The sequence below is a fragment of the Muntiacus reevesi genome, chromosome 17 (genome assembly GCF_963930625.1).
Source record: "Muntiacus reevesi chromosome 17, mMunRee1.1, whole genome shotgun sequence".
Lineage (NCBI taxonomy): Eukaryota > Metazoa > Chordata > Mammalia > Artiodactyla > Cervidae > Muntiacus > Muntiacus reevesi.
In genome coordinates this window covers 8,317,790-8,343,031 of record NC_089265.1, presented here as the reverse complement: position 1 = coordinate 8,343,031, position 25,242 = coordinate 8,317,790, and the positions used below count along the sequence as shown (strand labels likewise).

Sequence of the window (25,242 nt, the reverse complement as noted above, 5' to 3'; positions counted from 1 at the left end):
CGTTTGTTTTTCTGGAATTGAGCTGCAGGAGCTGCTTGTATATTTTTGAGATTAATTCTTTGTCAGTTGCTTCATTTGCTATTATTTTCTCCCATTCTGAAGGCTGTCTTTTCACCTTGCTTATAGTTTCCTTTGTTGTGCAAAAGTTTTTAATTTTAATTAGGAATAAATAAATAAAAATAAATAAAAAGAGGGAAAAAATAAATCCATGAATTATTTTTTATAAAAATCCATTACCTGACATGGGCTTGTCTGGTGGCTCAAGTAGAGAATCCGCCTGCCAATGCAGCAGCCGCCAGTTCGACCCCTGGGTTGGGAAGAGCCCCTGGAGAAGGAAATGGGAACGCACTCCAGTATTCTTGCCTGGGAAATCCCATGGAGAGAGGAACCTGGTGGGCTACAGCCCATGGGGTCAGAAGGAGTCAGAAACAACTGAGTGACTAAACAGCAACAACAATCACCTTTCATACTACTTGCCCAGAAAGACAGCCGTGTGCCTCTTTTCTGCCCGGCCTCACAATGTTGTGAAACCTCCCAGATGTTTCTGCCCCTTAGGTTGTCATGTCACTACAAGAGGAGCTCTAGACACAAAGATAGACTTAAGGGTTTCACTGTGTCATCCTTCTGCCAGATAATCTGTGAAAATATCACCAGTGCAAGAGCCCACTGTAAACTATGTCCTGGGAGGGATTCTTAATTATTCTCACTCTGTTTTCTCAAAAGCACATCTTTATCCATAAGCCACAATTTTCCATTATCCTATGATAATTTAGAGACCTCCAGATACACACACAGATAGTTATTGTCTTCTGTGTACAAGACATATGTAATCTTACTCAAACTTGTTGAAAATATAACAAATAATATAAACATATGCAGGCTCTCTTTTCCTCACATGCTATTTCTCTTAAAAAAAAAAAAAACTTAAATAGATTTAAACAACTACACATGGAGTTGGAAAAGTAAGTAGTCAAGAGATACCTGGAGTGACAGGCAAATTTGGTCTTGGCAGATTTGGCCAAAATGAAGCAAGGCAAAGGCTAACAGAGTTTTGCCCAGAGAATGCACTCGTCATAGCAAACACCCTCTTCCAACAACACAAGAGAAGACTCTACACATGGACATCACCAGATGGTCAACACCAATCAGATTGATTATATTCTTTGCAGCCAAAGTTGGAGAAGCTCTATACAGTCAGCAAAAACAAGACTGGGAGCTGACTTTGGCTCAGATCATGAACTCCTTATTGCCAAATTCAGACTTAAATTGAAGAAAGTGGGGAAAACCACTAAACCATTCAGGTATGACCTAAATCAGATCCTTTACAATTATACAGTGAAAGTGACAAATAGATTCAAGGAATCAGAACTGATAGAGTACCTGAAGAACTATGGACAGAGGTTCATGACATTGTACAGGAGGCAGTGATCAAGACCATCCCCAAGAAAAAGAAATGCAAAAAGGCAAAATGGTTGTCTGAGGAGACCTTACAAATAGCTGAGAAAAGAAGAGAAGCAAAAGGCAAGGGAGAAAATGAAAGATATACCCATTTGAATGCTGAGTTCCAAAGAATACCAAGGAGAGATAAGAAAGCCTTTCTCAGTGATCAATGCAAAGAAATAGAGGAAAACAATAGAATGGGGAAGACCAGAGATCTCTTCAAGAAAATTAGAGATACCAAGGGAATATTTCATGCAAAGATGAGCACAATAAAGGACAGAAATGATATGGACCTAACAGAAACAGAGGATATTAAGAAGAGGTAGCAAGAATACACAGAAGAACTATACAAAAAAGATCTTCATGACCCAGATAAACATGATAGTTTGATCACTCACCTAGAGCCAGACATCCTGGAATGCAAAGTCAAGTGGGACTTAGTAAGCATCACTATGAACAAAACTAGTGGAGGCGATGGAATTCCAGCTAAGCTATTTCAAATCCTAATAGGTGATGCTGTGAAAGTGCTGCACTCAATATGCCAGCAAATCTGGAAAACTCAGCACTGGCCACAGGACTGGAAAAGGTCAGTTTTCATTCTAATTCCAAAGAAGGGCAGTGCCAAAGACTGTTCAAACTACTGCACAATTGCACTCATCTCACACACTAGCAAAGTAATGCTCAAAATTCTCCAAGTGAGGCTTCAGCAGTATGTGAACCATGAGCTTCCAGATGTTAAAGCGGGATTTAGAAAAGGCAGAGGAACCAGAGATCAAAATGCCAACATCTGTTGGATCATAGAAAAAGCAAGAGAATTCCAGGAAAACATCCATTTCTGCTTTATTGATTATGCCAAAGCCTTTGACTGTGTAGGTCACAACAAGCTGTGGAAAATTCTTCTTCAAGAGATGGGAATACCAGACCACCTGACCTGCCTCCTGAGAAATCTTATGCAGGTCAAGAAGTAACAGTTAGAACTGGACATGGAACAACAAACTTGTTCCAAATTGGGGAAGGAGTACATCAAGGCTGTGTGTTGTCACCTTGCTTATTTAACTTCTATGCAGAGTATATCATGTGAAATGCTGAGCTGGATGAAGCACAAGCTGGAATCAAGATTTCTTGGAGAAATATCAATAACCTCAGACATGCAATAACCTTAGATGATTCTGCCACCCTTATGGCAGAAAGTGAAGAGGAATTGAAGAGCCTCTTCATAAAAATGAAAGAGGAGAATGAAAAAGCTGGTGTAGAACTCAACATTCAAAAAATGAAGATCATGGCATCTGGTCCCATCACTTCATGGCAAATAGATGGGGAAACAATGGAAACAGTGACAGACTTTATTTTGGGGGTCTCCACAATCACTGCAGATGGTGATTGCAGCCATGAAATTAAAAGGTGCTTACTCCTTGGAAGGAAAGTTATGACCAATCTAGACAGCATATTAAAAAGCAGAGATGTTACTTTGTCAACAAAGGTCTGTCTGGTCAAAGCTATAGTTTTTCCAGTAGTCATGTATGGATGTGAGAGTTGGACTATAAAGAAAGCTGAGCGCAGAAGAATTGATGCTTTTGAACTGTGGTGTTGGAGAAGACTCTTGAGACTCCCTTGGATTGCAAGAAGATCAAACCAGTCCATCCTAAAGGAAGTCCTGAATATTCATTGGAAGGACTGATGCTGAAGCTGAAACTCTAGTACTTTGGCCACCTGATGCAAAGAGCTGACTCATTTGAAAAGACCCTGATGCTGGGAAAGATTAAGGGCAGGAGGAGAAGGGGACGACAGAGGATGAGATGGTTGGATGGCATCATCAAGTCAATGGACATGAGTTTGGGCAACCTCTGGGAGTTGGTGTTTGACAGAGAGGCCTGGCGTGCTGCAGTCCGTGGGGTTGCAAAGAGTCAGTCATGACTGAGCGACTGAACTGACTGACTGACACATGGAGAACCTGGTTTTCTCCATCTTGTGCTCCATGGAGAAGGATCTGTCTTGATTTAAAAATCAGTCATCTGGCAGTGTTTTTTCTTCACAGAAATATTTCGGAATGAACAGTGATGCTACCATCTCGCCATTATGCAAATGGATGTTAGGCCAAAAGTGTGGGATGTAGTCACACTGGAGAAGCCCTACTTGTAAGAGAAGGAGGGACAACTGAAGAAGACAGAATATTCTGGAATGTATATTTATCAGCTGTCTCACACAGTCTCTTAAGTAACATTTACAATAATACATGCATATCATATACTATAAATAATACTTAATATATGTGTTGGTGCATGCTAAGTCGCTTCAGTTGTGTCTGACTCTGTGCGACCCTATGGACTGTAGCCCACCAGGCTCCTCTGTCCATGGGATTCTCCAGGCAGGAATACTGGAGTAGGTTGCCATGCCATCTTCCAGGGGATCTTCCCGACCCAGGGATCAAAGCAGTGTCTGTCTCCTGCATTAGCTGATGGATTCTTTACCATTAACACCACCTTGGAAGCTCCTACTAATATGTATCTACACTATAGTACCACCACTATAATACTTAAATGAATATATAACTTACAAAGAAATGAAATAGCCTAATTTGATATTCAGTTCAGTTCAGCCACTCATTTGTGTCCGACTCCTTCCGACCCCATGAATCTCAGCACGCCAGGCCTCCCTGTCCATCACCAACTCCTGAAGTATACGCAAGCCCATGTCCATCAAGTCGGTAATGCCATCCAACCATCTCATCCTCTGTTGTCCCCTTCTCTTCCTGCCCTCAATCTTTCCCAGCATCAGGGTCTTTTCAAATGAGTCAGCTCTTTGCATCAGGTGGCCAAAGTATTGGAGTTTCAGCTTCAGCATCAGTCCTTCCAGTGAACACCCAGGACTGATCTCCTTTAGGATGGACTATATTACTTGGTGCTTATTGGAGGCATGGGATGGTTAATTTTTAGTATGCAATGTTAAATTAATATTTCAATGTCATTATTGATATTGGCTTTTTAATAATGAGTTCCTGATTCCCCTTGTGACCTTTGTATATGGAGGAGCGGAAGGGGTTCCACAGGTGGGAGAATGGGATTTCTAGGAAGTCACCTAAGCTGGCTGGAGGAGGGCATGGCCGTCCGCTCCAGTGTTCTTGCCTGGAGAATGCCACGGGCAGAGACGGAGGAACCTGGGGGGCTTTTCTCCACGGGGTCGCAGAGTCGGACATGACCGAGCAACGGAACCGCAACAGCAGCAGCACCTGCGCTGGGGGCTCGGGAACCTGGCACTGTCCCGTCAGGAAGGTTGCATGTCTTATGGGAGGAGCTTGGGGGCACTTGTCAAAACTGACACTGATGCTTCAGTGACACAGTAAATGTGTGTGAAGTTCATTTCTCAGCAGCATGGGGATCTGTAGGGGATCTCTGGCAGGCCGGTGGCACTGTAAGATGGGGACTCCATCGCTCAGTTCGACATTGACCTTGAGCTCCTGTTAGCTCTACACTTGAGCTGCTGTGACTGTGGGAAGTGCACTGGGCTGACTTAAAAATGCCAGGTTTTCCTGTGACTGGGTGTGTGACCTTAGGCAAACTCTTTAAACCCGTTGAGCATCAGTCACTTTGTCATTTATTAGGCATCTCCTGTGTGTAGGGCACCACGCCAGGCACTCCTGTGCATATTATTCCATTTCCTTATCTGCCAAGCAAGGGATGGTACCACCTGCCACACAGAGTGTCCCATTAGAATCCACAGAAACAGTGTGTTATCACAGTGCTTCACAATCGAAAAATGGTTATGACTTCAGTATCTGCATGGAAGAATGCGTGTTTGTAGAGCATCTACTATGATGTGAGACCTGTGATGAATTTTCCTAAAATGCAAAGATATGTTATAATTAAAACAGGCAAAGCAGAACAGATATGTTGCCTGCTTGTTCAAGGAGAGTTGTGCCAGGATGAAATTGAAATGAGCACTTAGCAGGACGTGTCCTGAAGGACGCCTGACACTGGTCTCGTGGCCCGGTCCACCCTAGTAACCCTGTGCTTCCCACTTCCCCAGGCATGCGCCAAGGCAACGACCACGGCTCTCAGTACCGCTCCGCCATCTACCCGACCTCCGCCGAGCACATGGGGGCAGCCCTGAGGTCCAAAGAGGACTACCAGAAGGTAGGTCCCATCTCCCTCCCAGGCCACCTGTGGGGGAAGAGTCTGGTTCTTGGCACCTGGCCCTGCGTTCCATTTGCATGTTTTGGAAAGTTTCTATCAGCCTCATGGAATAGAGGCCTTCTGCCCCGTAGAATGGAGACGGAAATGGCAAGCATGTGCTCTTATGCATGTCTCTTAAAGTCAGATCATCCAGATGAATATACAACTTGACATCAAATTTCTCTCTCTCTCTCTCTGAGACTCTCTCTCTCTTTCTTCTTTCTGTATTAACCTGCTTGGGCTGCCATGACAGAGCACTACAGATGGGATGCTTAAACAGCAGAAATCCGTGGTCTCACGGCTCTGCTGAATCACGGGGAGTTGAAAGTCACAGTGTTGGCAGGACTGAATCTGCTCAGGGACTCTCCCCTGGGCTTGTAGCCGGCTGTCTTCTCCCTGTCTTTTCATCATCGGCTCTATGTGCACCTGTTTCTGGATCCAAATTAATACCATTTATGACAACTCCAGTCACGTTAGGTCAGGGCCTTAGCTAATGACCATATTTAGCTCCATCATCTCTGTTAATGTCTCCAGGGGAGGTCACATGCTGAGGTCCTGGTAGGGATTCCAGCGTATCTTTTTGGGGGACACATAATTATGACTGTTAACTGGGTTGATGTTTGTGAAGCACAGAGCATAGCAAAGTGCTCAACAGATGGTAGCCTGTACTACTGTTGGGATTTCAACTTCAGTTTGGTAGATGAAGCCTTGGTTGCTGATACCATCACTTGAGAAAAGTAATGCATGAAGAGAGAGGAGGCTGAGGGCCTGCAGAACTGTAGCACTTGAGAGCTGGGTTAGAGAAGTGCCTAGGGCAGACGAGACATTGTGGCAGGTTTAACAGAGAACCAACCCCAAGCAAAAACTTAACAGTTCGTTCTGTTGGGTTTAATCTCACTATATTTAATTATAAAGGTTATGTTGTTAATACTAAAAGTAACATATAATTACTGCCATAATATTGATTTCCTAATATAATGATTCACAATCTCTTAAGGTATAAACAGTGATACTAAGAAACTCCAGAAGAATATTAATCTCCCTCTAGACTATCCCAAAATGAGTTGATCTTCTCATGTTCGCCTTGAAGATGTTAAGGTCAAAAGATTAGTGCCTCCCACATGATGGTAAAGAGGCTAACTTACACGCAATAGTCTGGTTTCTACCCCACTATGGTTTCTATCCTTAGCTTTGAGTAGAACCCACATTGATCTTAGATAACTGATAAACATATGAAGTAAAATGTAGATATTAAGTGTTATTTGTTTCAATAATTTCTCCATTACTTCTGTAGATTGGGGAAATGTTAATCTTGAACAATCTTGTTCAATGTTAATCAATGAATTATCTTGACAGTTTTTCTAACCTAGTGCTCTTTGAATGTTCTGTACCTAAGCACATGGGAATTAAATACATTCCTACATATACATATATCCCCTTCATGGATCACAGCCTTGGCTTTTAAAAGTAGGGTCTATTTCAAAAATAAAAATTGGGCTCTTCTGTGCCCCCAACATCCAGATATCCACTGTGGTTCATGTAACCACGTAGAATTGCTTGATCACCAACTCAGAGAACAAATAATGTCACATCTCTTTTATTTTTATATGTAAATAAAAACTGGTTCTAAATTATAGTGACAGATGAGTAGAAAGTCCAGTACTTTTGTCCTGGCAAAGTGGCTAAACTCCAGAGAGTCTTGACTCTAGACCACTGCCGCTGTACAACCCTCTGCCCAACAGCAGTGGTCTGTCCTGCAGTGTCCGGGAGCTGCAGGGAAGAGAGAGGTGAGGCCAAGGGCATCTGAGCTGGTGCCCGAGAGGTGGCTGGTGTGACGATATGCAAAGGGTCCTTCACCTACCCCCGCCTGGTCCAGGCCAGGCAGCTGACTGCCGTCTCCAGGATAATTTGCTGTGATTTAGTGACTTTTTGGCTCCTCTGTTAGAGCAAACAAGTCTAGTTTTAGCAGGCATCCTGCTACAATTGTTGAGTTATGTAATATGCAGAGATATAGAGAGCAGAGTACATCATGAGAAACACTGGGCTGGAAGAAGCACAACCTGGAATCAAGATCGCCGGGAGAGATATCAATAACCTCAGATATGCAGACGACACCACCTTTATGGCAGAAAGTGAAGAGGAACTAAAGAGCCTCTTGATGAAAGTGAAAGAGGAGAGTGAAAAAGTTGGCTTAAAGCTCAACATGCAGAAAACTAAGATCATGGCATCCAGTCCCATCACTTCATGGCAAATAGATGGGGAAACAGTGGAAACAGTGGCTGACTTTATTTTTTGGAGCTCCAAAATCACTGCAGTTGGTGATTGCAGCTGTGAAATTAAAAGACGCTTACTCCTTGGAAGGAAAGTTATGACCAACCTAGACAGCATATTAAAAAGCAGACACATTACTTTGTCAACAAAGATCCATCTAGTCAGGGCTATAGTTTTCCCAGTAGTCACGTATGGATGTGAGAGTTGGACTATAAAGAAAGTTGAGCGCCAAAGAATTGATGCTTTTGAACTGTGGTGTTGAAGAAGACTCTTGAGAGTCCCTTAAAAGAAAATCCACCTGCAAGAAAATCCAACCAGTCCATCCTAAAGGAGATCAGTCCTGGGTGTTCATTGAAAGGACTGATGTTGAAGTGGAAACTCCAATACTTTGGCCACTTGATGTGAAGAGCTGACTCATTTGAAAAGACCCTGATGCTCTGAAAGATTGAGGGCAGTAGGAGAAGGGGACGATAGAGGATGAGATGGTTGGATGGCATCACCGACTCAATGTAAATGAGTTTAGGTAAACTCTGGGAGTTGGTGATGGACAGGGAGGCCTGGCATGCTGTGGTTCATGGGGTCACAAAGAGTTGGACACAAATGAGTGACTGAACTGAACTGATGGTTGCAGCAACAACAGTACAGACTACTTACTACATGATAATTACTCTTTTAAGCATTTTATATAAATGGAACCATTTCTATATCTCTGACTCTATAAACATATATACATATAATGGATCTATAGATATAATGGATCTAATGGATATGTTTAGATATAGGTATGAATATATCTCTGTCTTTATATAAAATTGTATGCACCCATGCCTCTTGTTTCTAATTTTGAAGCTCGTATCATTTTCCAACTGTCCATTTAGTTGGTATAATTGATTAATACACACAGAAAAAGAAAAAAGAAAAATCAGCAATTCACAGTGCCAGTGAGAGGCGGGTGTAATTAGCTTTTACACCCTATAGAAGTTGATCTGTGCTTTTATGTTTACCCTAAAGAAGAATAATGTGGTCTTTACTAGGTCCACTAAGTAGGGAGACAGAGTCAGGTGTCACAGGTTGCCTTCTCACAGGTCAGTGAAGGAGCAGAGGCTTGGCTTCCAGCGTTTCCCCTCCAGGATAACCCTTGGACAGATCCCTGAAGCAGTAGGGGTCTTTAATCTGGGAGAGTTATTCTTAACAATACTGGATGAGGGTCTAGGACTCCATAATCTATCTTATCACAAACTTTTGGGTTTACTTCTGAGAATGGGGAGGTTCTGAAGATGGATTTCTGTCATTTTATATGTATTGTTTTCTCCTGTAAGAGCTGGCATTTCCGGTGGCCCTGTCACCGCACCTGGGAGGGGGGATCATCTTATTTGAACCCTGGCGGGACACCCCCTGCACTAACTATAACATTGTTGACTCAGGTTACTAATTTAATAGTCTTCACTAGTTTGCCCCCAGTGACCCGCTAGTAACCAGCTTCTTCAGCAACTTCTTTATGCCATGCAAAGTTGAGAGTGACAGTACTGCTTACCACCAAGCAGCCATTTGAACATAAAACTAGCTGATTTTATCACAGGGACCAATTGTTGAGCTAATTAGATGTGCAGAACTGCTGATGAGCCAGAAACCCAAAGTGATTTTTCCATCTAAACCATGGTTTTCTGCAGAGTTGGCTGGGTTGTAGACACCAGGCTCACCAACAACCCTTGAAAAGGGAGAAAGGCTGAAGACATTTGCTAATTTCCATTCAGATTAGGGCAGGCTGGAGAATCTCACAGGAGAGGACCTGAGTGAAACCTCAACTTCACACTGAGTTCCTTGACCTTGAAAGAGCAGGATTCTGTTTACAGAATTTGACAGCTGCTTCCTATCTTTGGTGAGCTGCAGCCTTGGCACAAAATGTAGGATCTTCTTGCCTTTGGACAAAATCCTCATGGTGGTGGTGGTTTAGTCAGTAATTTGTATCAGACTTTTGCAACCCCATGGACTGTAGCCCTCCAGGCTCCTCTGTCCATGGGATTTCCCAGGCAAGAGTACTGGAGTGGGTTGTCATTCCCTTCTCCAGGCGATCTTCCCCACCCAGGGATCAAACCCAGGTCTCCCGCATTGCAGGTGAATTCTTTACCACTGAGCCACCAGGGAAGCCAAAGACTTCATAGTCTTTCATTAATAGCATTTTCATATTTTTTCACCAGAATTTCATAGTGGAATCATCTGCTTATGGTATTCATTGGAGGAGATAATTAGATGTGTTCTTGTTTTTGGATCACCAGATGTAGACAGTTTCCCTCTCAAGTGAGCCCGTGATGATGTTTTCTAGTATTCTAAACTGAATCATAGCTTCTGGCAGGGAGGGGGGTTGTTCACATGTGATTTTTATGTCCTGAAAATCCAACTCTTCCTCATTTAGGAACCGGATCTTTTGATCAGTAATAGATTATGTTTCCTGAAATTTGCTGAAGAATTAATAAATCAAAAGACTGTTCTGGCCTCATGACCTACTTCCTTCCCAATGCCTCAGAGCTTCATGAACAATAAGCACAAGCTTTCCTCTGGATAACCTTTTTGGGTGAATATTAAATTACCCACTATGTGTCAAATATGAAACAGGGCCTTAATGTCTCTGTCTCCCAGCATGTTTATTTATCCACCCAACCACCTATCCATCCATCCATCCATATCTTCAGCATAGCTATAGTCTCTAAGTATGTATCATGTTTTATCTTTAATTTCAATTATCTAGCAATCTGCTACTGTACTGTACATGGTGTCATTTTAAAGCAAAGTACCCAAAATGAAAGGTAAAAAACAACAAGTATTTTTTGGCATTGCTTCAACTTCCCTGATGGCTCAGTTGGTAAAGAATCTGCCTGCAATGCAGGAGACCCCAGTCCAGTTCCTGGGTTGGGAAGATCCACAGGAGAAGGGATAGGCTACCCATCCAATATTCTTGGGCTTCCCTTGTGACTTAGCTGGTAAAGAATCTGCCTGCAATGTGAGAGACTGGGGTTTGATCTCTGGGTTGGGAAGATCCTCTGTAGAAGGGAAAGGCTACCCACTCCAGTATTCTGGCCTGGAGAATTCCATGGACTGAATAGTCCATGGGGTTACAGAGTCAGACATGACTGATTGTCTTTCACTTTCACTTTGATTATTTAATTTGATCAGTGGCTGCCAACATTCCTTGGCATGTGGCCACATCCTCCCAGTCTCTGAGTAGGTGGCCAAGTGGCCTTCTCCACTTCTGTGTGTCCAATCTCCCCCTCCTTCTCTCTTACAAAGACACATGTGATCACATGGAGGGCCCACTCGATAAGCCAGGATAATCTCCCCATCACGAGATCCTTAATTTAATCACAGCTGGGAAGTCTTTGGCATATAAAGTAACAATTACATGTTCTGGGGATTAGGGCATGGACGTTTGGCCGGCAGCAGTATTGAGCCTACTACAGTCCTCAGGCCTGGATTCCATCGTGCAATTGTCACATGTCATGACTCATGTGACAGTGGTAGCTTTTGGAGGCTGAAACTGGGAGTTCTTTTTTCCTGGGCTGCTCACCCAGTGGGCACCCATTTGGCTTCTTCTGAGCCCTGGGGCCACACACAAACACACTTGGTGCCCCAGAGAGGATGGGGCTTGCTCTCCTCTCTCTAGGGATCCTTGTCTAGTTTTGAACAGAGATACAAATTTGCACCGGCTTATCCCCTTTCAAACATCTCTACCTTCAAAAAATATCCAGCTTCATCCCCATCCTACTTACCAAAATAAAGTAGCATACTAAAAATAACAACGGGGAAAAAATCCTGAGAGCTAGATTTGGAGGAGAAAATTGTGTGTGTGTGTGTGTATAATCAAAATAATGTTTGAATGGTTGGCGAGGATGTGCTATTGTTGTCTTAATCACTTACTACCTGTGGATCCATGACTTCTATTTCTTGTCTTCATTTTAGAATTATCTGAGTGTGAATAGCATAATTTCCTCATAGATTTGTTATAAGAATTAAATAATATTTTCTATATATGTAAAAATACATTAAAAATTCTATATATGTAAAAATACCTCTTGTTATGGACATATATATATATGTATGTACACACACACACACACACACAATAATAGAGCTAGCATGTTGTACCCACCCAATATTCATTCAATGAAGCTGAGCCCTTTCAGTCTTCTAGTCAAGAAAATAGTTCCAATTATGCCAACTCAATTGAGAGAAATTAAATATTCTCAATAAATATCCAGTTATGCTATAATCATCATAATATAACTGGACCTGATAATTCCCTACCAGAAGGTACAGATCCTTTGTGTTTCCTTCTAAGCATCGATAGCCTGAAAATTTGAAAATGTCTTTCCTTCTGTACCTTCCCCCACCTTCCCCAGTAAATTAATACATTAATTACCTTATCAGCTATTAATTATGTACTGATTAGTTTCCAGACTCACATTATAGTTGTTTCACACACAGCTATTGGAAGAAGGATCTCGTGAAGTTTCTTGCAATAAACTGTGCTGTGCAACAGCACAGAAGCCCATGTGTCACAAATGCTCTTACCTGTAGACCATTCTCTGGGAACTGTCCTGACTTTAAGTGGGCTGTTTGGGGCTCCTGGTTCACCCTTGTTTCCCCCAAGACCTGGTTCTGTTCTTTGAATCTAGCGGACTGTCAGCAAATATTTGTTGGCCTGAACTGAAGAGATGTAGCAGAGTAAGGAACCACCTTTACTCCTTGTTACAGACTGAACAGTTGAGTCCTCCCAAAATGTGTACATTGAAGCCCTAACTCTCATGTGATAGTCTTAGGAGCTGGGGTCTTTGGGTGATTGGAGTTAGATGAGGTCATGAGGGTGGGGCCCTCGTGATGGGATTAGTGCCCTTGTAAAAAGAGAGCAGCCTCTCCCTCTCTCTCTGCCCTCAAGCACGCAAAGAAGAGGTTACCTGAGCACATAGTGAGATGGTAGTCATCTCTAAGTGACGAAATAATATTCACAATGAAACCTATCCTGCTGGCACCTCCCTGCCTCCAGAACTGGGAGAAATAATTGTCCTTTTTTAAAGCCACCCAGTCTGTAGTACGTTGTGGCAGGCAGAGCTTACTGAGATGCCAGGAAAGGGTGGAGAACCTCGGCGGTGGGTGAGGGCACCTGGCTGGGGTCCTGCTCTGCCCTTACTGACTCTGCCCTTGGGTGAGCCCTTACAGCTCTACTTCCTTGCATATAAAGTGGGAAGATAAGAACAGCAAAAGTTTTTATAAATCGTAACAGTTTCTTGTGCTTTGTCCCACATCATATGAGTGGTAACCCTCACCCCACAGAGGGAGGTAGTTCAGGATCTGCCCTCCTACCTGCCTTAGAAAGAAACCGAAGCTTAAAGGGCTTCATTCACATTTCCAAGATGACCCAGGGAATACATATAGACAATGAGAGCCATCTGACTCTGAATTCCATATGCTTTCCTCACACACTGTACTTGGTAATCTGTCAAGCATTTTACAAATATCACGGTTTTAATGGGGTGACTCAGAGACAAGGCTATTGGCAAGACTTCATCCTGCTTTTCCAGGGGCCCTCAGATTTCAAACCATTGCGGAAATTTAGGATCAGAGAACCTTCCTTTCTGTCAGGAACAGAGAAGATGGCAGGCTGATTCCTGTTTCTTTGTTCACGAAGAAATGGATAGGTTGCATTCTAGACATACCCCTTCTCGATCTCTTGCATTCTCTGTGCTCCGATGTGAAAACCAGCAACAGCACTGAAAGATTCTGCTTTCACCAACACCAGAAATCACTTATGAATATTTGCATCGAAGCACCCTGAGTAGACATGGGTAAATGTCAGTTGATATTTTATGGTTTTGGGGATTAGCCAGCTTTTCCTCTTCTTCTTGTTTTTTGTAACTTGTGCTATTGTTTAAAGCATGCATGGAGTTATGATTTTTAGATGTCCATGGAAAAGCCCTGAATAATTCATTCACTTACCTTAGTCAAAGAGAAAAAACCCCTTTGTCTGCCCAGCAATAAAGATGAAATTCCTCTTACACCCCTCTTGTAGCTTTGTGGTTATCATCACAGGTATTATTATGAACCCTAAACAAGAACGTGTGAAATGAATGTTTTTAAAATGCCCATTTCTGAGAGGCAGGCGTCTGTATCTCTGTGTGTGCAGCCATATAGACAGATAAATCTTTGGCCTTAATGGTTTAGTTGCACAGGGTGATTATTTTCATTTCCACTTATTACTGTGTGTTAGACTCCTCATGTATGAGTACGAATTGCTCTTTCTTGACTGTATTTAGAAATATCCGCATTACCCCTGGGTATTTGTTCATTAATAGGGGGTGGGGAGAGAAAAAGCTTGTGATAATGGGCTTTACATATTATTAAACTGTGTGCGTTCAGATTAGGGTCCAAGTGAAACAAAATCTAGTTTGTGTTACTGCCCTCTGGTGGTTGCACTGTGTTGCTGCAGCGGCAGGGAAGGAAGCGCGTCCCCGGGGTGGAGCTCTGCCTGCGGTGGCTGAGAGCCAGGCAGACCCCGGGGCTTTGCCGGGCCATCAGTCTTTGATTCACATTCACTGCTTTTCATCCAGGTGCACTGCAGGCACCCTAGGATTCCGCTCAGTGGCCAGAATAATGATCAAAAAGCCCGTGTCCACACAAAATAACGCTGACCAACGTAGGGTGACATTCGAGTGAATTCAGATTCTCCGTGAACCACACTCCTCCTCATCTTTCACGGTCAGCATGGGAAGATGCAGTGGCTCCCCTTGTGTGACGTATGTACCCCCTGTGGCATCCAAGGTGACTTTGGATGTCTCCAGATGAGCGTTTTCAGTGTTAATAGTTATGTGTTAATATTTTAACATGTCGTAGGCGCGTCGCAGTGAGTGTTTGATACCCATGGCCTCCTGGACGTAGGTGCCGACCAGGAGAGGGTGCCCACGCACAGCTGCTTTCTTTGCGGCGATGCAGCGCTGGGCTGGTGAGCTGTTGGTTGATGGGGCAAGGCCCATGTGGAGGTGGGGGGACGGCTGGGAGCAGCAGCAGCGCGGCTGCATGCTTGTGGTGTGACCTTGGCATGTTAACCTCGGTAAGCCTGGGTGTCCCGATTTGTTGACTAGGATCGTAATGGCTCCTCCTTAGGGTGCTGTAGCTTTTTAAAGGTGCGGTGCACACGTCAGGCGTCTGTCTCGGAATACGGTCCCGTCTCCCCACACTCGGACACTTCTCTGAGCCTGCTTTCCTCCTGATCGAATCCTGCTGTGCTTGCCACATTCCGTTCTTCATCAGGCCCGCTGTCAGTTTCCGTGTTCTTCTCCCTCTTGAATCCAGGTGGGCTCTCCCCTGTGGAGTGCACTCCATGTGGCACCCTGCACAAAGCAGGCTCTTTCCTCGTGCCTGTGGCAGGAGGTAAGCTCAGGAGCAAAATAATTCCAGGCGACATTTGCCCATCGTTCGACACAGTCAGTGCGCTGCATCTATCAGATGAGGACAGGACCTATCCACTGCCCCTCCTGTCTCCCTGATTCATGCGGTCTGATAGGGTTAGGTTCCTACCCATTGGCTGCAGGCAGGGAAGAGAAAAGGTCTGCAGCGTCTAGAGCCCCGCCTGAGCTAATATCTCTCTATCTTACCAACTGATAGAGGTATAGGTTTATGGTCTGCGCCTGTGTGCACACGCTCTACTTGTTAATTTCAGCGGAAGAGAAAGGAAAAGCAATGGGAACATTTTAAATAACAGTATTTAGCACTAGGACAGGATCTATTCTAGAGATAACAGAGGAGCCTTTGTTGCTCACGCAGGTAGATTTATAGGCCTTGCCCTGGCTTAATCTGTGTCAAAAAGACACTCCTGCCTCCTTAGGAGTGGTCTGATGGGAGAAACTACCCCGGGTGGGGGTCCGGGGTGGGGGGCAGGGGATGGGGGAAGGAGGAGCCCTGACAGTTCAGGGATAAACGCAGTGAAGCAGGGTTGTTGTCTGCCTTGAAAATCCTTGCGGATTTTGTCTCAGCTCTGTGTGATTCTAAGTTTCTCCACTTGCCCTCCACGGAGCTTCCCACTCTTCGTAAACGGCTGCAGAACGCCCGCTTACATGTCTGCCATGGAGACGATGTTCATTTAAGGCTTCGAGAAGTCAGAGCTTTCATGTTGGCCGTGAAAGCCAGAGAGCCGCAAGCAGCTCAGTGGCGGAGATGAAAGGACATGTGTGCGCGCGTGTGTGTTTGGAACTTAAAGGACAGGGAGAAAAAGAAAATAGATGTTACCGCTTTGCACTTACTTCAAAATATGCCTGACTCCCTCTGGTGGGACCGTTTAACTCCAAATGCGTCCCCCCGGCATCACCCCCACTCCCCCCACACGCTCCCCGCCCCCACCACATTCATCTTGGCTCATGTGACATCTGTTCTGGGCACTGCGGAGCAAGTCTTCTCGTTGCCATGGCAGCCAGTGGAGAGAGCCCGCCCATTGGCTGCTTGCGGAGAGGAGGAAAAAAGGCCCGCAGTGTCAGAGGTCGCGCGCCTGGTGCCCGCCTGCCACTGTTTGCAGTCAGCTGCTGGCGGGGCCACGTTGCCGGAGCGCGCGGCAGCGGGCAGAGGCCCGCGGGGACCGCCCGCCACAGCTGTGGACCCCGCCGGGCGGAAGGGGGGCCCCCGAGGTCAATGTCATTAGTTTCTCCCTTAAGTGTGAAGTGCGTGAAGGACAAAAGCAGAGCCTGTGGAGAAGAGTGGGCTGCCTTCTCCTTCACCTTGAACTACTCTGAGCTCTCTTTTCTTCTGGAGTGTTTGGATTGAAATTCCTAGGATGACCCTTCCTACTCCCAGCCTTCCCCATAGTGAGAGAGGCCCTGGGCCCCAGTTAAGCTGTCGAAATAAAAACCTGTCTCAGATTCCATTTACCTTGACCATTACCCCGTCACTCTACACCAAAAGAGGACAGCGTTCCATTTCAAAATCTATACCCAAAACCTGATTGTTTTTAAAATCATTTTCCTCTTGTTGGAGTCATCTCTGAATTTCATGATGTGATCGGAATCCTAGCTGTAGGGTCTCGTAGTCATGGCATCAGAGGTATAGGTCACTCACATCCTTACCTCCTGACCAATGAATCTCTGTCCCCAGGGCCTGATCGTGCACACGGACAGGTAGACGGAGGAGCAGCCTTGAAATCCTCGTTTACTGAACCCCAGCTGCCTCTCCTGGGCTCCCTTCTCCGGGCAGGTTTTAGGTCCCCACTGATGAGTGATGGGGTGTCCTGGAGGACTGCCTGGCCTTCAGTCTCCAGGGTGCAGCACCAGTTGGGATTTAGCTGGGCAAACACTGACAGCAGCAATTCAGCATAACTGAGGCTGGAGAAGGAAGGTTCGCGAACATTCCCTCATCCGTGCCTCCCACGTGTGGTCCCTGCTTCACAGGGGGCTGATCCTGGTAGTTTCGCAGGTCACACGCTTGTGAACGAGTGAGCTCGCAATGCACACTGCAGTTCTTTGCTTCCAAACTCTGAGTGCATTTGTCACTCAAGCCGCAGGGGCCCCTGGATGTCTGAGGCCCCCGCAGATTTATATATGGGGAGGGTAGCCTATGATGAAGACGGCTCCTCCCAGCTCTACGCATGCTTTGTCATGCCTAGTTCACACTTGGTGAGAATGTAACGTTCGTGTTTAATTCGTCGAGATCAGGGACTAATGGCTTGAGGAATTTTTCTTGCACCTTATGGCAGCTGCTTGTGGTTATAACCTGTATACGTAATATATAGCCTGTATATATAATCTGTAGCACTGTATTCGTGTACTTTCACTGAGCAAAAAGCTTCCGGCTGATGACAAGGAGAGGATTTGTGTCAGAACCAGTGAGACAAAGTGAAAAATTACTGTCCCCTTTGCTTCATGCTCTCAGGCTTATTTTGGCCCCTTATTTATTTCCAGATAGTTTGGGCTTATCAGAATAGAAATGTAGGGGAATTCCCTGGTGGTCCAGTGGTTAGGACTCAGCACTTCCACCGCAGGGAGCAGGGATCCGAGTCCTGATCAGAGAACTAGGATCCTGCAAGCAGCGCAGAGTCGCCAAAAAAGAAATGTACCACAAAATAATGTTGGAGGAGGTCTGTGTTATTGAGGTCTGCCTCTCTGCCATCTTTGCTCATTCCTTTGGCCTGAATCTGGAAGTTTGAGGATTTACTCCTAAATCTTTGAAAGAACTATGGAACAGAAAAAGAAGTCTTGTCACTTACCTGTCTTTGTATCATTGTAAGAGAGTGACTGCTTCTGCAGTTCGGCAAAACCAGGACCAAAACAGTTGCCAGTGATTCAGGTACTAGTTTTTCTATCCACGTGCTGATCAGAGTCAGGAAAGTTGATGAACAGTGGGATGGGTTGGAAACAAGGCAGGCATTCCCTACAAGCTTGCTCTCAAATCCAGTATCCTGAGTCACTAGAAGTTATTAAACCCACCAGCAAAACTGAGCTCGTTCCTCTCCTCCCTCTTACACTGGGAACAGTACCCACTTAGGGAAAATTAAGCAAAATTGAGAGCCTGTGCATTTCTAGAAATAGGACCTTAACAAGCATTCAGAAGAATGTGCTTCAGTGGCAAGAATGCTGGAATATTTCACAGTGCAACTCATATGATGCTTTTTATCAAAACTTGAGTGGTGAAGTTACCATGAGTCATATTTTGCCCACAAAGATAGGATCAAGTCTATAAAGACAAGAGAGTAGGTTTTCACTTACAAAACCTACAAGCAACTGTTCTTCCAATTACACTTTCTACTCACCCCAGCATTCACTGCTAATGCTCTTTTTACCACCCTTCATAAGTATTTATGAGGCCATGAGAAAAAAATGCAGTGAGAAACAGGCTAACAGTGAGTTTTCCAGAAAGAAAATTAAACAAGCAAAAGCCAGAGAAGTTCCTGGTGTTCATTTAAACACGTGGAAGAGAAGTCAGTCAACTCCCTAAACTGGTAAGAAATCCTCCACTGCCTGCCATCATGACTCCCTGGAGACGCAGGACTGAGACCACTAACCATCACGCCTCCTGCTGCCCACTCCACATCTAAAGCACGACCAGGTTTCCTTCCCCCTCCCATTTTCTTATCTGTAAGTTTAGACTCATCTATCTGGAGAAATTTCTCTAAGGTATTTAGTGCAACACTATTTAGCCACGTAATGTGGGTTAATGGTTGTATAAAATGACCTTTAGGGCTTCCCAGGTGGCTCAGTGGTAAAGAATCTGCCTGCCAATTCAGGAGACACAAGAGATGGAGGTTTGATCCCTGGGTCAGGAAGATTTCCTAGAGGAGGAAATGGCAACCCGCTCCAGTATTCTTGCCTGGAGAATACCATGGACAGAGGAGCCAGGTGGGCTACAGTCCATGAGGGTCACAAAGAGTTGGCCACGATTGAGCATGGCAGAGTGGCAAAATGACCCTTAATGTCCTCATTGATTCTCAGATTGTATCACATAATGACTCAAGTTGAAGAAAGTGGGGAAAACCACTAGACCATTCAGGTATGATTCAAATCAAATCCCTTATGATTATACAGTGGAAGTGAGAAACAGATTTAAGAGACTAGATCTGATAGAGTGCCTGATGAACTATGGATGGAGTTTTGTGACTTTGTACAGGAGATAGGGATCAAGACCATCCCCAAGAAAAAGAAATGCAAAAAAGCAAAATGGCTGTCTGAGGAGGCCTTACAAATAGCTGTGAAAAGAAGAGAAGAGAAAAGCAAAGGAGAAAAGGAAAGATATACCCATTTGAATGCAGAGTTCCAAAGAATACCAAGGAGAGATAAGAAAGCCTTCCTCAGTGATCAATGCAAAGAAATAGAGGAAAACAATAGAATGGGCAAGACTAGAGATCTCTTCAAGAAAATTAGAGATATCAAGAGAGCATTTCATGCAAAAATGGACTCAATAAAGGAGAGAAATGGTATGGACCTAACAGAAGCAGAAGATATTAAGAAGAGGTGGCAAGAATACACAGAAGAACTGTACAAAAAAGATCTTCATGATCCAGATAATCACGATGGTGTGATCACTCACCTAGAGCCAGACATCCTGGAATGTGAAGTCAAGTGGGCCTTGGGAAGCATCACTACAAACAAAGCTAGTGGAGTTGATGAAATTCCAGTTCCAATTCAAATCCTAGTAGATGATGCTGTGAAAGTGCTGCACTCAATATATCAGCAAATTTTGAAAACTCAGAAGTGGCCACAGGACTGGAAAAGGTCAGTTTTCATTCCAATCCCAAGGAAAGGCAATGCCAAAGAATGCTCAAACTACTGCACAATTGCACTCATCTCACATGCTAGTAAAGTAATGCTCAAAATTCTCCAAGCCAGGCTTCAGCAATACATGAACCGTGAACTTCCGGATGTTCAAGCTGGTTTTAGAAAAGGCAGAGGAACCAGAGATCAAATTGCCAACATCTGCTGGATCATCGAAAAAGCAAGAGAGTTCCAGAAAAACATCTACTTCTGCTCTACTGACTATGCCAAAGCCTGTGGCTGTGTGGATCACAATAAACTGTGGAAAATTCTGAGAGAGATGGGCATACCAGACCATCTGACCTGCCTCTTGAGAAACCTATATGCAGGTCAGGAAGGAACAGTTTGAACTGGACATGGACCAACAGATTGGTTCCAAATAGGAAAAGGAGTACGTCAAGGCTGTCACCCTACTTATTTAACTTATATGCAGAGTACGTCATGAGAAACGCTGGGTTGGAGGAAGCACAAGCTGGAATCAAGATTGCCGGGAGAGAGATCAATAACCTCAGATATGCAGATGACACCACTCTTATGGCAGAAAGTGAAGAAGAACTAAAAAACCTCTTGATGAAAGTGAAAGAGGAGAGTGAAAAAGTTGGCTTAAAGCTCAACATGCAGAAAACTAAGATCATGGCATCCGGTCCCATCACTTCATGGCATCCAGTCCCATCACTTCATGGCAAATAGATGGGGAAACAGTGCCTGACTTTATTTTTGGGGACTCCAAAATCACTGCAGATGGTGATTGCAACCATGAGATTAAAAGATGCTTATTCCTTGGAAGGAAAGTTATGACCAACCTAGACAGCATATTAAAAAGCAGAGACATTACTTTGTTAACAAAGATCCATCTAGTCAGGACTATGGTTTTTCCACTAGTCATATATGGATGTGAGAGTTGGACTATAAAGAAAGTTGAGTGCAAAAGAATTGATGCTTTTGAACTGTGGTGTTGGAGAAGACTCTTGAGAGTCCCTTGGACTGCAAGAAAATCCAACCAGTCCATCCTAAAGGAGATCAGTCCTGGGTGTTCATTGAAAGGACTGATGTTGAAGCTGAAACTCCAATACTTGGCCACCTGATGTGAAGAGCTGACTCATTTGAAAAGACCCTGATGCTGGGAAAGATTGAGGGCGGGAGAAGGGGACAACAGAGGATGAAATGGCTGGATGGGATCACCGACTCAATGGACATGGGTTTGAGTAAACTCCGGGAGCTGGTGATTGACAGGGAGGCCTGGTATGCTGTGGTTCATGGGGTCGCAAAGAGTCGGACACGACTGAGTGATTGAACTGAACTGAACTGATAACATAATGATGATTAAAACAAAACAAAACAAACTATGGATTGGGGTTAGAGCTTGATATCCTCTCAGTAGATTTATTGGGTACCTACTGTATACCAGGAGACTGCATGCGAGCACTTGGTTTTGATCTGAACACTAAACTCTTGACACCTTGTGTTGTTTGTATCAGTTTCTAACAGGGCAATAAACACAATGCACAAAATCTTCCAAATGTAGCTTGAATTGTTTGTTTTCTTTAGACATTCTCATTTTCTTAAGGAAAGCACCAGACCCCTTGTGCCACAAGGATGCCTTTCCTAGCTTAGAAACCCACTTACCAATATCGATACTTTATTCAAAATAGCAAGATTCAGTGGGAAAGAGAAATCATCGTGGAAGGAAAAAGGAACCTGGTTTCAGGAATATCATTATTTGTGCCATGAACACTAATTTATTGTTTTTACACATATTCACCCAAAGGCTGTGGCATGGTTTCAGGAATTCACAGAGCACAATACCCAAGCACTTGTGATAGGAAAATCGGATTCAGCAAAGTGCTCTTCTTTCTGCGACATCAGTTTGTAAAGTGGTCCTAAAAACACACAGCTTCTTTGTTATGACAGCACGACTTTGTGTTTCTGATCTAAGACTAATAGGACATGAAATCAGGGGTAAATTAGGAGCCTAGAAAATTGAGGACTGCGGGTTGATAAGCAGTAAATGAACAGTGCTTGCATACCCAGTTGCTTCGGTCACATCCGACTCTTTTGTGATCCCGTGGAACCCACCAGTCTCCTCTGACCATGGGGATTCTCCAGACAAGAATACTGGAATGGGTTGCCATGCCCTCCTCCAGGGGATATTCCCAACCCAGGGATTGAACCCATGTCTCCTGCATTGCAGGTGGGTTTTTTACCACTGAGCCACCGGGGATGCCCAAATGAACAGTAGGGATCCTCAAAGAGTAGTGGAAGAAAAAGTATCCTTATGTAAAGGCAAGTAGGATGTCTTGAGGGATCAGGTGGGACTAAAAAAGAAAATTCAGGCCACTGTCTGTATGTTGTGTATGAAAAAGGAACCTGGGAACATAGACCTGGGTAGAGAAACAGCAAAAAATGAAAGGTGGGCCAGAATCAGTGTTTCTCGGTAGGAAAAAAACAAAAAAACAAAAACGCATATTTTAAGACAGAGAACACTGGAAAGATCACGCAGACCGAAAAATGTGTGAGAAGCACTGCGTCTGTGCTGAAAGTTTCTACCACCACCTGATGGGTGTTTGTGGTGCTTCAGCTACTCATGGGTTGCCAGGTGGCTCAGTGGTAAAGAATCCACCTGCCAATGCAGGAGATGCGGGTTCGAGGCCTGGGTCAGGAAGAGTCCCTGGAGAAGGAAATGGCCAGCTCACTCCAGTATGCTTGCCTGGGAAATCCCATGGACAGAGGAGCCCAGTGGGCTACAGTCCATGGGGTGGCAAAGAGTCGAACATGACTGAACAACAGCAGCCACGCATATGACTTTTTAAAAGTAATTTGCTCATCTGCACAGTGGAGCTAATAATCCTCAGCTTGCTGGCTCACACTGTGCGGCTGGAAGATTTAGGGAGATGTAGGCGTGAAGATCATTGTCGACTCGAAAAAGAAATGTAGATGCCCGGCCTGAGCTGGATGATGTTTGCTATGGCAGAAGTGAACCCAGCTCCCAGTCCTGGAAGCCAGACCGCATTTTCCACCTGATGGCAGAGCTGACATTTTGTTCTTTTTGATTTTTTTTTTCACTCACTGGGGTTCTTAACTGGTTCTTATGCAGTGTGATGACGTGATTGCTAAGAGAAAGTTGAGGGTGGCTTACATATAGAAGTTTTGTTTATCTCCTCTGCGTCACCAGCGATCACCCTTTGCTTTAGCTTGAAACACCACAGCTCATGGACCCACACTCCTGGTCCGTGTTTCAGTTGGTGTTTGTGAAATTCTTTTTTTTTTTTTTTTAACTTTTTATTTTATGTCGGAGTATAGCCAATTAACAATGTTGTGATAGTTTCAGGTGGACAGTGGACTGTTCAGGGACTCGGACATACATGTACATGTATCCATTCTCCCCCAGACGGCCCTGCCTTCCACATAACATTGAGCAGAGTTCCCTGTGCTGTATTGGTTATCCAATAAGGATAAATATAAAAATATAGCAGTGTGTACATGTCCATCCCAATGGATTTTGTGAAATTCTTTCATTGCTGTCCCATTCTTTGAGTTTGGAGGCAGGCTCTTTTCTGTAACCTCTTGACTAAATAGCTTTTTGAGAAGGCAACTGATCCTTTAAATCAGAGTTGAGTGTGTATCATGAATTGCCATAATTTATAATTCAGATTCTAAATTGGCCACTTTTAAATTGGGATCTGTTTAGAAGTCAACATATTTAACACAAGCAAAATAAACTCCACACCTATCTGTGAGGGTTTTTTCCTCCCATAAGTAATGGGGTTTTCACTGCAGATTGCTTGACAACTTAGGAGAAACAGGGACCTTTGTGGCCTGTCCTTTTATTGTGTCCTCAGGCCCTGTCCCACCCAGGTCACACACACACACACAAAGCCTGTCTTGGGACTTCCCTAGGGGGTCAGTGTTTAAGACACAATGCTTCCACTGTAGCGAACATGGATCGATCCCTGGTTGGGGAACTAAGATCCCCCATATCGAGTGCGGCCAAAAAATGGAAAAAACAGAAACTAAAAAAAATTTTATTAAAAAAAAAAAAAAAAGCATGTCTGAGTGACTGCTCAGAGTTTGGAAGAACATTCTGCATCCGTTTGGCTGCATTTATTGGCTGAGCCTCCAGTTCGTTTCAGGTAGAGAGCATTGCTCATGAGGTAATAAACATAACATTTCTTCCAGGAAATTAAGGCAGAGAAGAAAGCCAGCTAGTAGTGCTGGTGTGGAAAAGACTTTCAAATGTGAAATGACTTATCCCTCTAATGATGTAGTTATTTAAAAGGCAAGCTAGGAGCTGACTGTTTATAGGGTTCTATGAATTCTGGAGTCCCACCCAGACCTACCGAATTAGAATCTTCAGGGATGGAGCCAAGAATCGTGAAATGTTTTAAACTTTCCAAGTGATTTTAGTGCACAGCTAGGTTTGGGAAGCTCAACACAGTGGCTGAGCCCGTAGCCACTGGGTGTCCCTAGTCCTTAGTTCTCAGACTTAGGGCTCAGTCTTGGGAGTTTGAGCCTGGATGACTGCCTAAACCAGTCAACTTCAATTTCCTAATCTCCAACATGGATCTAATCTAACCATGTGTGCCTGGGAAGAGTACTGTATAGAATAAATGAGATGGCATATCCAAGCCCCTGGTTTGCAGAAGAGCTTTGATCAGTAGAAATCATCTTCCCCTCTTTGGTGGATCTTGGCACCTCGTCCTCAGCGGATACTGAAATCTTTGAGTCACATCAGCAGTTGGCATTTCGCGGCAAATGATGTGCTCGACAAATGAGACACTGAACACTCAGCGGTTGATGAGGAAGGGCTGGGCTGGAGCACCTGCTCACTGAGGTGTGTTGATAACTCACTTTCCGTGAGCACACTTCCTCCCCTGACGTAAGCTGCGCCCCCGCGGTGCTCATCACAGCTGTCCGTCCCACTCTCCTTCTGTGCCTGTGAATCAGCTGGGTCGGCTCCACTCCAGGAGTTAAAATGGCTCGTTCGTAATCAGCTGTGCCAAAGCTAATGGTCCTTTTTGTTCTTAAATTCTGCTCTCCAGGCTTTGAGATTTTAGACGATTTCGTTTCCATTGGCCTTCTAGGCA

At 44.4% G+C, this 25,242-nt stretch overlaps 1 protein-coding gene across 4 annotated transcripts in view; it reads left to right on the top strand.

Annotated features, from left to right (window-relative positions):
• Positions 1-25,242, top strand: part of MSRA (methionine sulfoxide reductase A) — a 359,917-nt gene that overhangs the window by 260,422 nt on the left and 74,253 nt on the right. For all 4 annotated transcript variants that reach the window (XM_065907831.1, XM_065907833.1, XM_065907834.1 and 1 more), the window contains one exon: positions 5,464-5,570. In XM_065907831.1, coding sequence (XP_065763903.1) covers positions 5,464-5,570 — 107 coding nt within the window. The remainder of the gene's footprint in view (positions 1-5,463; positions 5,571-25,242) is intronic.